Genomic DNA, 14429 nt, shown 5'->3' on the forward strand with positions numbered 1-14429 from the left:
GAGGATCAGTATGGGATCCTGTGCCACTGTTTATTTCACCTGAAACTATTGAGGGATCATAAGAACTGCTCGGAGCACCATTTTGACCCAAATTTTCGCCAGGTGGTGTATTTCGACGAGCTGTATCCTGCAGAGTATAGGGAACAGGACTAGCAGATGGGTTAGTAGCATGAGTATTTTCCATAGTAATATCATCAATAGTGTCGCTCCCCTGCTCAAAATTACGAAGAGAAGGATCAAGTAAGAGAATTTGATTGTGGAGAAGGGCACCAGCATTGGGATGCAAGGATTTAAAAGGGAAGACAGCCTCATCGAAGACAACATCTCGTGAGATGTAGACTCGTCCAGTAGAAACCTCTAAGCATTTAACCCCTTTGTGACGTGGACTATACCCCAGAAAAACACATTGCTTAGAGCGAAAAGCAAGTTTGCGCTTATTGTAAGGACGAAGATTAGGCCAACATGCACACCCAAAGACACGAAGAGAGGAATAGTTAGGATGAGAGCCAAGGAGACGATGAACATGAGTGTCATTGTTAATAACTCGACTAGGGAGCATATTGATAAGATATGTGGCTGTAAGAAAAGCTTCATCCCAAAATTTTAGTGGCATGCCAGCATGAGCAAGGAGAGGCAGGCCTACTTCAACAATATGACGATGTTTTCGCTCGGCAGCACCATTTTGCTGATGAGCATGTGGGCAAGAAACATGATGAGAGATACCCTGTGTCTGAAAAAGTGAGTTGAGTATAACATATTGGCTCAACAAGAGTTTGAAAATTGACAAAGGCAGCTAACACATCAGATTTGTGCTTAAGAAGATAGATCCATGTAAACTTGCTATAATCATCAATAAAGCTTACATAATAGTTATGACGACCGACAGAAGTGGGAGCAGGACCCCATACATCAGAGAAAACTAATTGTAGGGGAGCTGTAGACACACTAGTAGATATAGGATAGGGTAACTGATGGCTCTTAGCCTGTTGGCATGAGTCACAAACTGACACAATACTAGTATCTCTAACACAGGAAAGCCTATGCTTGCTTATTATTTGTCTAACAATAACTGAAGAGGGGTGCCCTAGACGACTATGCCAATGGGAGAGGTTGAGTTTGGCGGCTCCAAAAGCATGCTTCATGGACCCTGAGGACGCCAAGGATGAAATAAGAGGATAGAGGCCACCAACACACCGCCCTCTATGAATGATTCTCCGGGTGACCTGATCCTTGATCAAAAAGAAGAAGGGGTGAAATTCGATAAAGACACCATTATCATATGTGAAGCGATGGACAGAAAGAAGATTTTTGAATGTTAAGTTCACTTGTGATATGGTGAGTGGCGCCCGAATCCTGATACCAATTTGTGTCGACGCCGTATGCGGCATGAGTCTCCTTCTCACCATAATCATCGTCTTCGGAATAACGGGACCAACAGTCTTTAGCTGGATGTCCCTCCTTGTTGCAGATTTGGCAGGTAACGTCAACCCAGGGTGTGGTACGGCGACGTCCTCGTCCACGGCCGCGTCCCCCTCCTGGAGGACCACGACCGCCGCCGCGGCCAGAAGAGTTGTACTGGCGGTCGTCGCGCCGATAATCACGGCGATCGTCACCGCGGTCGACACGGTCGCCGCGGTCACCGCGATCACCACCACGGGAGCGGTTGAAGTTGGAGTTGCCGGAGCGAGGGCGCCACTGCCGGCTGGCAGCATTGGCCGATGTCTCGAAGTCTGGCTGCTGTGGTCCATTGAGCATGAGTTGACGCTGATCGTAGGCGTGGAGGTGAGAGAAAAGCAGACTCAGCGAGATGGGCGTCGTGGCCACGCCAAGAGCGGCCACCGGAGCATTGTAGTCGGCGCCAAGACCGGCCAGAATATATGATACAAGCTGGCGATCAGTCAGAGGATGACCGGCAGCAATCAATTCATCCGCAAATCCCTGCATCTTGGACAGGAACTCGGAAGTCGTCATCTGCAATTTCTTCGTATTGGCGACGGAGACCAGAAGATTGTTGATCTTGGCCTCGCTCTGGGCAGCGAACATCTCTTCAATCGCCTTCCAGACACCGGCAGCGTTTTCGATTCGGTGAACATGCGGTAGAATCTCGCGTGATAGGGATTGCACGAGGTATGACAGGACTAGCTGATCACGGGACAGCCACGACGCGTACGCCGGATTTGGTCCCATCTTGGCTTCTGTATCAGTTGTTTTGTCGACGGGGGCGAGCTCGATCTGCTCTGGCGGAGCAACATCGGTGCCGGTAAGTAGGCCGACGAGTTGGGCGCCCCGGATTGCAGGTAAGACCTGGGAGCGCCATAGTGGATGGTTGTCGCGGGTAAGTTGCTCACGGGGAGGCAGGCCGAGATTGATCGGCGGGGTATAGGAGGGAGACGCCATGGCAGCTGAGATGCGTCGAGCAGGATCAGCGGCGTCGGCATCGTCGAGAGCTTGCGATCGAGGCTAACGGCGGAAGAGCCGGCCTGATACCATATTAAACAAGGATCTGATCAGGTATATTGGGAATACTCGGATACCTTCAGAGATTATCATTGTATAGAAGGAGGATAGGAGAGAGATTACACGTGAGGATTACACGGGATACAAGCTGTATCGTACACGACTCACACACCCCGAATATATCGCTAATACGGTTTAAACTCTATCTCTAATAGAGTATACATCGCCCTTTCTGTCTGTTTGTTACCGCCCATGTTTTGGCTCTCCTTTGCTCCTCCCATGTTCAGCGAGCGCTCCAGTGGTTGAATTCTTTGGCCCTCTCAAGTTGCACTTTATTGCCATTTCTCTTGGTTTGCTTGTTCTCGTAGATTTTATAAGTTGTTCTCCTGAACACGTTGTATCGATCGGCCGTTTGTAGATTTATTAATTTAAATAGTATAGTGTAATGGCCTAACTTAAAATTGCTAGCAACGGGAGTCTAAACATGATTTTGCTTTTTCTGTTTTATGATATGATAAGCTTGTTGCTCCGTGAAAGTTACTCCAGTTGCGTAAAGTAAGCAAAAAAAACTACTTCCAAATTTGCAAAAATACAAAAGCTCCTTGCAAAGTACAAAAAATAACAAGTTGCAAATGTGTCGCTACAGACCCAGAGCCAAACAAATCGGAATGCAAGTATCTGCTGACCACTGTCCTGGTATCGTTTCCACAGAAGAACAGCGGAGTTTGCCGGCGGAACGAGGATATAGCGCGTGAAGTCCGAGCTGTCCATCACCTACTCTATCCTGTCAACTTGCTTGAAAACAAAACAAAAAATCCAACGACATCAACATCCATATAATTATGAATTCAATCAATGAACTGCGGAGGAATTATGGCGAATACGCACAAGGCCGGGAGAAAAGTCTTCCCTTTCCTGCACAAGTTGTAAATGTGTTGCTACAGACACAGAGCCAAACAAATCGAAATGCAAGTATCTACGGACTACTGCCCTAGTATCTTTTCTGCAGAAGAACCACGGAGTTCGCCGGCGGAACCAGGATATACCGCATGAAGTCCGAGCTGTCCATCACTCTATCCTGTCAACTTGCTTCAAAACAAAACAAAATACAACGACATCAACTTCCATATAATTATGAATTCAATCAATCAACAGCGGAAGAATTACGACGAATACGCACTAGGGAAAGTCTTCCCTTTCGTAACTGACATATAGCCTTGCACCCTGATAAGCGCTGGGTGTTGCGTGATATAGACTCTTAGATTCATAAATGAGTATACGTATTACTTTTTTGGCTACTTATAAGCGCCTACGTAACATTCTAACGTTGTACATGCTCTAAGAGATTTCTATATAAACAAGCGTGTATGCCAGACTGCTAGCCGGCTAGCAGCTTCAGTCCGGAAGAGGTAAAGATTTGAGAAACAATGGATCAGACGATGATCATCGTGTCCGCGGTCGTGGCTTCTCTCGGCGTGCTGAGTGCCATACTGGGGTTCTCAGCCGAGGGCACAAAGCTGACTGTAAGTGCCTCCTTGCATCTATAGTTCAGTACAGATGTGTGTGTTTTGTTCAACACTTGAACTGTGGAATTCACTTTCAGTAAGTTTTCTACGAAACTCACTGCAGTGATGTACACCGAAATAATTATCTTTTGGTCAAAATATGTCAGTTATTTTAGTAATACACATGGAACAAAAAAACATATTCTGATGAGTTCACGAAAACCTAAATTAGTGAAATTCACGAAATTTCAGCGAGTTCAGTAGGGCTGATTTTTTGCTGAAACGGAAATTCAAAACCATTTGGGATTAATACTGTGTGTGCGCGTATGTACATGGGTATGTTCTACTGCTTAGTTCTTACTCGGAGTCGACGTGGTGTCTCGCTCGCAGCTTCGGGACTTGCTGGAGACTGAAGACGGTGTGTGCATTTACCCAGAGAACTCAGCTCTGGGGCTCGGGATCTGCGCGGCCATCTTCCTGATAATCGCCCAGGCCACCATCGCGACTGTTGGCGGGTGCTGCGGCTGCTGCAAGTCCCGCGCCATCCCCTCAGAGTCCAAGCGGATCATCGGGGTTGTCTGCGCCGTCTTCTCATGGTGACAATCAAACCGAACTTCTATCTTACTACTCGCCTCCTCAAGGGAGCGACTGACGGATGAGTTGATTAACGCGCTGCAGGATCGCGGCGGTTGTCGCGTTCGCGCTGCTGGTGGAGGGCGCGGCCTGGAACGCGAACGTGGAACGGAACGCGTCGGCGTACGGGTTCTGCTACGTGCTCAAGGACGGCATCTTCGCTGGAGCGGCTGTGCTTACGCTGGTCGCCACGGCGCTTGGGCTCACTTCCTACCTCCTGCTCCGCCGACAGCCTGACGCCGCCTCTGCCGCTGCGGCGGCCAAGACGGGCGTTGAGCAGCCGCCGGCCAGGATCTCAATGGGGCAGCCGCAGTTCCCCCACACGGCCGCACCTACATCCAGCGAAGCGCCCACACGCATTCCCCCTCCTCCTCCTACAGGCGGCTATGGAGCGGAAGCACCTCACCAGCAGATGCAGCAGTTCCCCTCTGCTCCTCCAGCTCAGGGCTACGAACCACCACACGTGCCGAACCAGCAGTACTACCCGCCTCCTCAAGGGCATGAGCAGGTGTAGCCTCTGGTATACTGATCTCGTATATCACTCTCAAGTCGAACCAGATTGACCCTATATTGCGTGCTTCTGATTTTGTGCATGTCAATGTATGTCGCTACCTGCGGGTGAGTTCTGTTCTTGTGTGTCTATGTGTTCAGAGGATCAGCACTGATTCATGACTGCGTTCAGGTTTCTGAGTCTGAGTCGCAAAGACTTGTGAACAACCTTCACTCGGTGCAAGCGTGCAACCAATGAGTCAATACAACAGGGTGACACTAACATCTGACACGAAACGGAAGTCATGACTCACACCATCACGGACGCCTAGCATGGACCGCAGCAGGGCTAACCTGCCAACTTAGGTGGCTACAATCTCTTAGTGGCTCTAACCTACTGCTAACGTTGGGTGCCATTTGGCGTCGCCTGCTATCATGCCGGCCTGCATGGGTCCTCTTCACTACCGCCCAAAATTTAATGTTGATTGAACAAATAATAGCTACAAGCGGCACACTCTTTTTTAACTAAGTGGAACGAAATTTATGTGTTATCGGAAGAAATGCTGACTATAAGCTAGAAAAACATCTGTATCTAGTTTTAACGAGTGTGGAACATATCAGATCTACAAAGATGAGCAATATGTTAGACAAAGTGGAAAAATGTTAAAAATTCAGAAAAAAAAATACGAAAAATAAACTTGAACCATGAGAAACTAAAACAAAAAGAGAATTCAGAACCTATAATCATCTTTTAAAACATGTAAATAAAAAATAGAAAAAATAAGAGATAAAAAAGAAGTTAAAAGATGGCAAGAAATGTAAATAAATGATGAAGTTAATCGAACAAAAATTACAATAAGTGCAAGAGAATTTTGGCGTCATGGAACTGATCACGACTACAGGGACAAACATAGTTCTAGATGAAACATTAGTGCACGTGGAAAAACTCACTAAATCCAGCGGAATAAAACTTTTGACTAGATGAAACATAATTAGTGTCTAAGTAAAAACTATTGCACCATAATTTTAGAGCATGTGGAACGAAGTTTAAACTAACAAGGAACATATCATGACTACTAGCCGAGTACAATTTAGGCCTAAGTTAGCCCTCATGGAACAAATCATAGTTACAAAAGGTAACACAATTTTAGACCATACGGTACAAAGTTTAGACACATGAGGAACACAACATGATTTCTAGCTTGAACACAATTTGTCGGTTTTACAAACATCACTAATATACTGATACATAAGCAACAATGTGTTAGACTAAATGCAACATAACTTTATTCCTCATACCTCATTAAACAATAAAAATTAAAGTCTAGCTCGAAAAAGGACCGTCACCAAACTAAAATAAGCAAACAAGAAAAGAAAGAGCATAAAAAGAAAAAGGAAAGAACATGTCAAACAATGTGTTCATATATAGAAAAATGTTCATGTGTGCAAAATAAATAGAATAGTTTATTTAAGGAAAAGAAAAATAAAGAGGAACAAAAAAGAAAGAAAGTATAAAAGAAACCAAATAGCAAATAGAAAACCAAAAATGAAGAAAAATAAGAAAAAATATTATAACTCGTGAAAAATATTAAATCAAATAATAATGTGTTCATATGTAGAAACAATGTCCACGTGTCCAGAAAATAGGGAATGATTTTTTTTTTCTGAAAAGAAACGTGAAGATGAAAAAGAAGTAGAGCATAAACTATACAGAAGACAAAAATGAAAAAAAATATTAAAGAGGCTCGAGAGTTTAGGCGTGTGACCTGTTGATAGTTGGAGCGCTGACCTGGCCTCAAGGGTTTAGAGTTTAGATGTTTACGCTGCCTCAGTTACTTGTTTCCTTTCGTCCTTGTGCCGTTCAAACCACACGAAAGAGATTAGGCAAAAATAAGGTAAAATAATTTGTCAAATGGTGCCAAGAAGAGCTTGCTAGCTTACTTACTCGATTGCGGTGGCCAACGGCGACTTGTACATTAACATTCCGCAGCCTCCAGCCTTGCCTGCACAATCCATCGAGCATCATTGGCTCAAGGCATCGGCCGGCCGCCGGCTAAGCATGTAATCCACAACTGTAGAAGCATATCTGTTGCAAAAGCACTCGCTGTGAACATGCTTAAACTTGACAAATGCAGGTCATGGGTCGCAGTTGAATTTTCAGCACTCAGCAGTCAGCTGGAGTTAGGCTTCATTTGATGAAGCTTTCTGCGTTCGCAGCACTTCGTGCGGGACATGTCGACGAAAGTTAATTAGACCGGATTAATACTAGGAAATGCCAAAAAACACGGATACCATCAAGCTAGCGATGCAAATCAAGTCATGACCGATTGACGATTTGTTTAAGAGTATCCTCAACATCAATCCAAGTTGGCATAAATAAATATATAGAGAGAGATACCCTCTGTCCTTTTCAATCCCCACTAACAATGTTAGCAGGCTTGTCGATCGAGAATCGGTCTTTTCAGTATAGCATATACGCTTCATCGTCTATATGATAATTATAACACATCTGACCATGGCCTTCATATCCATCTAATCACCGGCTTCTCAATCTCATAATTCTAGTCTCATCTGGGACCAAAAAGAGACCAGCAGAAATGGAGACGAGTACGATTGTGTTGTTCGTCGTGGTAGGCTTCTTCGGGTTGGGAAGTACCGTGCTTGGCTTCATCGCCGAGAGCACGAAGCTAACTGTAAGAATCCGTTCCAGAATTCCAGTAGCTTCTTCTGTAACTGCTCCTTTCTGATATGAACCCTGATTTTTGCGCTCGATCGGGATACTTGTGGCAGCGAGGTGACATCGAGGTGTCCATGACCAAGTGCATCTACCCTGCTAACCCCGCTTTTGCGCTTGGGTTAGTAGCGGCCATCCTGCTGCTTGTCGCCCAGATCATCGTCTCGGCCGTCACCGGCTGCTGCGGCTGCTGCAAGCCTCGGGGCGGCGGCTTTTCCGGGTCCAAGCGCACCATCAGCATCGTCTTCGCTGTCCTCTCATGGTGAGGCCGTTTGCAGCCCCTGCAAGTCAACGCCTTCAGCTCTTCAACTTGGCGATGGCCGACTGAACTGGCGATTGTCTCCGTGTGCAGGATAGCGGCGGCGCTCGCGGAGCTCTACTTCCTGCAGGGCGCGGCGTGGAACGCGCCGGTGACACGCGAGGCCGCCGAGGGCTGCTACTACGCCAGGAACGGCGTGTTCAGGAGGGCGGCCCTCCTGAGCATCGTGGCCACCGTGCTCGGGATCAAATCCTACCTCCTGCTTCGCGCGGCGGCTGCAGCGGGACCGGTAGCCATTCTGGGGACGCCGGCGGCAGGCGAGCCCAAGCACGACGGGGTCGCCATGGGCCATCCTGTTGCTCTGGTGTACGGGCAGCCACCGTACGGGCACTACCCTCCTCCTCCAGCTCAAGGATATGGACACTACCCTCCTCCAACTGCACAAGGATATGGACACTTCCCTGCTGCTGCTCCCGGTCAGCAACACGCACAAGCAGTGTAGTGCAGAGCTGCAGCTCAACCGGCATTGGCCTGGGATATGGGGAAGAGCAAACGATTCTCGTTTCTTTTCCCAAATATTTCGGTTGTGCAGTCTTGGTGTGTTTGAGATTCAGACTTTGTGCAGTGTGTTATTGATCTACTCCTGCTTTATTTCGTTTACATCCATCTGATTGCATATTACATCGAGGATAGAGCACAAGGCAGACACAGATTTCACACAACCTCACAACCTGTACAATTCTACTGTCTGAATTCTGAAATGAGAAGCATCACCTCTGGTAGGCAGGTCGCCGGCCACGCATATCCATCACTTCACAGCGCGGAGCCGCAGAAGGGGCAGAACCGGAACTGCGGGTCGACGGCGCGGCTGCAGGCGCCGCACCGGTCCGCGCGGGGGAGGAGCGTGCCCGGCTCGCCGCCACCGCCGCCGAGGGATCCCGGCGCGAGGAGGCCGCACTCGCGGCAGAGGTAGGCGGGGTCCTTGCCCTTCCACCGCCACGCCGGGACGAAGAAGAGCTTGAGCACCTTCTCAGTCTCCACCAAGTCCGCCCCGCCGCCGCAGCGCAGGCACCGCCCCGCCGCCTCCTTGAGCACCCGCCCCGCCCCCTGCTCCACGCCGCCCACGAAGAAGAAGAACATCGCCGCGCGCCTTTACTGGATGGTCTCGCGAACTCTGGGTCCTTGTCGCCACTCGGTTCGATCTGATTCGGTTCGAATGGGTGGGAGATCAGTGGGAGGTGTTGCTTTTGATCTGTGCTCGGATTGTTTCGTTCTGGTTCTAGAAAGGGGGAGAACGATGAAAGAGATTTCTGGAGAGGTCGGATTTCATCTCCAACGGGGGCTAAGAGCATCTCCGGTCGCGTCCCCCAAACCGTCCCCCAAACCGCGCCGGATCGAACGTTTGGAGGACGTGTTTTGTTCGTGCCGCGTTTGGGGGACGTCGCTTCCCAGCCGCGTCCCCCAAACGCCGCCCCCAATCAGAAATTCAAATAGATGCATTCAAAAGAGATCGTTCCCGCCGATTCGTCGCGATCGGAGTAGCGGCGATCGATCAAAGATCTGGGCGCGCGATCATATTACGGATCGGTGGTGCATGCAAATTAGAAGAAGGGAAGGGGTTGGTCGACGGCGTCGTGTCCCGAGTCGACGCAGGCCGTCGAGCACGACGACCTCGTCGCGATCCGCCTGTTCTGTGCATGGTGTGTCCGCTCCGTCGCCGACGCGGAGGCCGACGCGAGTGTAGCGATAGAAGACGCGTCGGCCTGCTCTTGCTGCGGCTGCCGCCGCCACCGATGCCGATGCCGCTGCCGGGGCCGCCGCGTCCGCCGCCGCTATTTTGGCTTCGATGTCGTCGAGGATCGGCCTTTGAAGAAGTTGTGCGCCGCTCGCGTCCGGGAGACATTCCTCTCGTCGACGTTCTCGGCGGGGACATGTCGTCCTGCGTTTCTTGAGCTCCGGCTTCTCCTCTTGCCTCTTGAGCAGCTCGGCCCACCTTTGGTCGGCCTTCTTGTCGCGGGAGATAAAGGTCGAGGAGACGTCGGCGAGGCATTTCGTGATCGACGCTGCGTCTTCTCGGACGACGCAGCGTCGGCCAAGGCGGCCTTGGCAGCCTTGTTGCCGATAGGACGCCACTGTCGAAGTTGCCGGCGGCACGTCCGGATCAATGGCGTCCTTCCCCTTGGACAGCGACAAGCGCGTCGGCCGCCATTTCTCATTCATTTTGAGCTTGCCATAGCAATGCATGAGCACGAAAGACTTGTGACCTTCCGAGTTCTTGGCGTACAAATCCATGGCCCGATCAAACTAACCAAAGGAAGCAGAGTCATTTCATCGAACACAATGTGGGCGCTACGGATTATGGAAGAAATAGTCGTACCAGTTGGGCGACGTCGGCGCCAGCTTGTCGCCTCCGGTCTCTAAGTCGTGATGGTACCCATGGAAGGAGTTCACCGACGCCCGGATGATGGCCCATCGCGTCGACATTGCCTTTTGGCTCCTCTTCATTGTCACTTTACGGTAGTCGCTGTTGATGAGCTTGCGCTCATCGAACTCGGCCTTGATCCTCGCCCAATACTTCCCGCCTTTTGGTTGGCGCCGATGATGGAGTCATGGCTCACCGTCGCCCACGACTCGCACAGACAAAGATCTTCCAGAGGCGTCCACTTCGGGCCTCGTGTGCCCGACGCCTTCTTCTTCTTCTTCTTCTTCGTCCTCACGTCGTCCGCGTCTACCTCCACGAGATCATCGTCACCGGCTCCCTCGTCGTCCTCTTCGTCGCCGCCCTCTTCGTCCTCCTCGTCGTCCTCCTCGTCGTCCTCCACCCCCTCCTCTTCCTCGTCGTCCTCCTCCTCAACCCCGTCGTCCTCCTCAGCACCGGCGCCGTCGTATTCGAGCGGACCCCTGCGGCCGGTGAAAGGGTCACCGTCGGACCGGGTCCGGCTCGCGCTGCTCGTACGCCGGGGAGTAGAGGTTGTTGGGGTTGAAGCCGCCGTGCGGCGGCGCATCCGGTAGTGCGGCGACAAGTTAGGCGTCACGCACCCGGGAGTGGCGGAGGGGCCGTCGTTGTAGAAGGCGGCTTGCGACGGAGAGATCACTCCGGGAACGTACACCGGCATGGACGTACTCCATGGGCTCGCGTTGGTGGCGGCGATACACCCGGCCATTACGTGCTGGTGCTGGCGCGCGCACCGAGCCTTCTTCTCCAGGCTCCACCGCCCTCCGTCCTTTCCGCTCCGCCGTCGATAGCTTCCGGCGCGAGGCAATCTTGCTGCCATTGATCTTCGGTCATTCCTTCGGGCTTCTTCTTCGCAGCCGGCGCCTTCCACGGCTTCGCGAACGGCGCTTTCGCCCCTATCGTCGCATTGCCCGGCGGCTTCTTGGCCGCTTTCTTCGCCATCTTTTTGGGGGCTGTCGGCGGCGCCATGGAATGGGGAGAGGGTAGCGGCGGCGGGTGGACGGCGGGAGGGAGAAAGAAATCGGCGGGATAGGAGAAATGAATCGGCGGCGGGATATGTTTTGGGAGGCTCTGTGCGCGGCGGTATAGGCGCGATTTGGCGGGAGCGGCGGGATTTGGCGGGAGTGTGAGACGAATTTTCCCTGTGCGGCGACGGGTCGGCCCCACGTCGGTTGGCCTCGCTTTTCGTTGTGTCCGGCGTCCCGGAGCGTCCCCGTGGGACGGGGACGGGCTCGGGCGCCGGACACCGTATCGGGCCGCGCCGGACAAAAATGGGCTTTGGGGGACGCGGCTGGAACTCTTTTTTTGTCCGGCGCGCCCCAAATCCCTTTGGGGGACGGTTTGAGGGACGCGACTGGAGATGCTCTAACGGCATCTCCAGTGGGGCGCGTCATCGAAAATGCGTCTGGCCACTGCTGTAGCGGGGTGACTCAAATTGATCGAGCCGTTCACCATCATGCAAACCTGACTCAAATATACGTCAGGTTTGTGTCTCCGCGAACGCTTCGCGGTCGCGCCGAGTGTCCGCCGAAAATAACGTAGGACCCACGTGTCAATGGCAGGGAGGCCTATAACATTCCCGCGCCAAAAATCAAAGTAGATCGGCGCGAGCAGTCCACAAGCGATAGACGTTCTCGCCGCCGCAGCCACCACCATTGAGCGAGGTAACCCTCGCACCCACTGCCGCCCCACACTCCCCTGTAGCCACGGCCATAGCCAGAATGGAGGTTGCAGCTCCGGCGGAAGCAAAGCGGGCCGCCACCGGCGGCCGGGACGCAAAGCCGAAGGCAAAGAAGGTGTTGTCCAAGGAGGAGAAATGCATCGAGGCTGCGAAGCGTCACGGCCAGCGCAGGAACCTGAAGGAGAGGAATGCAGCGGCCGCCGGCCAGCAGGTGTGGCAGATGCAGATGAAAGCCGGCGTCGCGCAAGTAGGCCTCCATTCGAGCTTAGCGGAGGCCATGCTCCTCGTCAAGCAAAAGAGGATCGTGGGCGTCGCTCCCCCGACCTCGTCGGTGAGCTCGGTAAGTTCTCAGCTACGTCATGAAACGTCTGCACTCTCGCAGGTCCACACGGCGTCGCGGTTCGCCTCCGGCGCCACGCTGATGCACTTCAACGGGGCCCCGGTCCCCGACCTGAACCGGACGCTGAGGAGCGGTGACTCGTGCCCGGCCGCGACACAGAAGACGCGACAAGTCCCGGATGAGAGCATGCCGGTGCCCACACACTGTTTGAGAAAATGACACCATCTGCCCCGATGAAGACCTGGTACATTTGCTTTCTCAGTGGCTCGCTCTGCCGTGTGTCATTCGTTTGACGTCCGGTGATTTGTTTGCCTATTGGACGGGATGCAATGAGGGCGATATCCAGGCCATGATCTTCGGCGGCGGCTTCGTCGGCGAAGGCCGTGTCGGGACAGGGACGCATGATCAGTGGGCACAGACGCAGGATGGGGTGGACATCGATGGAGAACGATTGGTCTCCATCCAGCCCACGAGGCAACAACCATCTGCATCGATGCTGATGAGGAGGCACCAACATGGGCTATCCCGATCAGGGATGATGCTGGCAAGAAGAAGGGAGAGAGCCACAGTACCAGCGGCTTCAACGACGACGAGGACAAATGTTTGTGAGATGCGTGGCTCGCAACCATCCATGTCTGCATATATGGTGCCCAGCAAAAGGGCAAGGTCTACTGGGCCAAGGTGGTCCAAGAGTACGAAGAGAGAAAGCATCACACGCCCTACGAGATGAAAAGCGATCACACCGAAGAGTGCATTAGAAAAAGATGGAACTACATCAAATAAGAGACCTCCAAATTTTGCGCCGCCGTCGATCATGTTGTTTCCCATCCCCAAGGTAGCACGGGCGTGCTTGGAGTGGTAAAGAAACGAGCATCGTCATTCCATCTATGTACTTAGCATTAGCAAACCATGAACCTAACTTTTACCAACTGCAGGTACCTAGGACCTTGGAGAAGCTCAAGGCAACACATAGGAAGGGCTTCTATATGGTCCATTGCTGGGAGAAGCTAAAGAACGCATCAAAGTGGAGGGTTGGCTATGCGGCGTACCATGAAGCTGTCAAGAATGGGACAACAACGGTTCTCGTCGACAGCGGAGACGACGATCCTGGGCAGAAAGCCCTTCCACCTCATCCCTGATACATCCAAAATGTATCTACTTTCTGAACATTTTTGTTGTTATTTGCCCTCTAATTTGTGTATTGAATACAACTAACACAGACTAACGTTGTTTTCAGCAGAATTGCTCTGGTGTCTCGTTTTTTTGCAGAAATCCAACTTTCAGGAAAATTCCCGGAAAATATCGCAAAGTCCCTATTTCACCCAAAGACTCACGTAGCCATAAGACGGGACAAAGAAGGGCCACGAGGGGCCCACACCTGGCCTAGGCGCGGGCCAGCCCTGGCCGCGCCTAGGGGTGGTGTGGCCGCCTCGGGCAACCCTCGACCACTCCCCCGGACTATATTAAGCCTCTGACCTTAAAAACAGAGGGGGTTTGATGTTTTTCCAGAAAGAGTTCCGCTGCTCCGCCGCCACCAGAAACCCCTATCTGGGAACCAGAAAATCCGTTATGGGACCCTGCCGGGTGATACGTCTCCGACGTATCGATAATTTCTTATGTTCCATGCCACATTATTGATGATATCTACATGTTTTATACACATTATATGTCGTATTTATGCATTTTCCGGCACTAACCTATTAACGAGATGCCGAAGAGCCGATTCTTGTTTTACTGCTTGTTTTTGGTTTCAGAAATCCTAGTAAGGAAATATTCTCGGAATTGGACGAAATCAACGCCCAGGGGCCTATTTTGCCACGAAGCTTCCAGAAGACCGAAGAGAAGACGAAGTGGGGCCACGGGGCGCCGCCACACT

At 51.6% G+C, this 14429-nt stretch overlaps 3 protein-coding genes across 3 annotated transcripts; 2 read left to right on the top strand and 1 right to left on the bottom strand.

Annotated features, from left to right (window-relative positions):
- Positions 1 to 3878: 3878 nt before the first annotated feature.
- LOC124648555 lies at positions 3879 to 5109 on the top strand (the record flags this gene model as incomplete). The annotated part of the gene is made up of 3 exons (XM_047188295.1): positions 3879 to 3980; positions 4353 to 4558; positions 4641 to 5109. Coding segments are annotated over 3 exons (777 nt in total), but the record flags the coding sequence as incomplete, so codon positions are not given.
- A 2491-nt stretch (positions 5110 to 7600) lies between these two features.
- LOC124706466 lies at positions 7601 to 8646 on the top strand. Its single transcript, XM_047238130.1, has 3 exons — positions 7601 to 7777; positions 7875 to 8080; positions 8171 to 8646. Exons 1-3 carry the CDS (start codon positions 7682 to 7684, stop codon positions 8577 to 8579), a joined length of 711 nt encoding a protein of 236 aa, XP_047094086.1. The 5' UTR covers positions 7601 to 7681; the 3' UTR covers positions 8580 to 8646.
- Positions 8647 to 8890: 244 nt separating this feature from the next.
- LOC124707219 lies at positions 8891 to 9217 on the bottom strand. The gene has a single exon (XM_047238881.1). It carries the CDS (start codon positions 9215 to 9217, stop codon positions 8891 to 8893), a length of 327 nt encoding a protein of 108 aa, XP_047094837.1.
- Between the last annotated feature and the right edge of the window lie 5212 nt (positions 9218 to 14429).

The sequence above is a fragment of the Lolium rigidum genome, chromosome 4, assembly GCF_022539505.1.
Source record: "Lolium rigidum isolate FL_2022 chromosome 4, APGP_CSIRO_Lrig_0.1, whole genome shotgun sequence".
NCBI lineage: Eukaryota > Viridiplantae > Streptophyta > Magnoliopsida > Poales > Poaceae > Lolium > Lolium rigidum.

Bases quoted from the DNA above. Each gene is read 5' to 3' on its own strand.
- LOC124706466 (XM_047238130.1), top strand. From the start codon at position 7,682: ATGGAGACGAGTACGATTGTGTTGTTCGTCGTGGTAGGCTTCTTCGGG. The intron at 7,778-7,874 runs GTAAGAATCCGT...TACTTGTGGCAG, and splicing joins CCGAGAGCACGAAGCTAACT to CGAGGTGACATCGAGGTGTC. The intron at 8,081-8,170 runs GTGAGGCCGTTT...CTCCGTGTGCAG, and splicing joins GTCTTCGCTGTCCTCTCATG to GATAGCGGCGGCGCTCGCGG.
- LOC124707219 (XM_047238881.1), bottom strand. From the start codon at position 9,217: ATGTTCTTCTTCTTCGTGGGCGGCGTGGAGCAGGGGGCGGGGCGGGTG.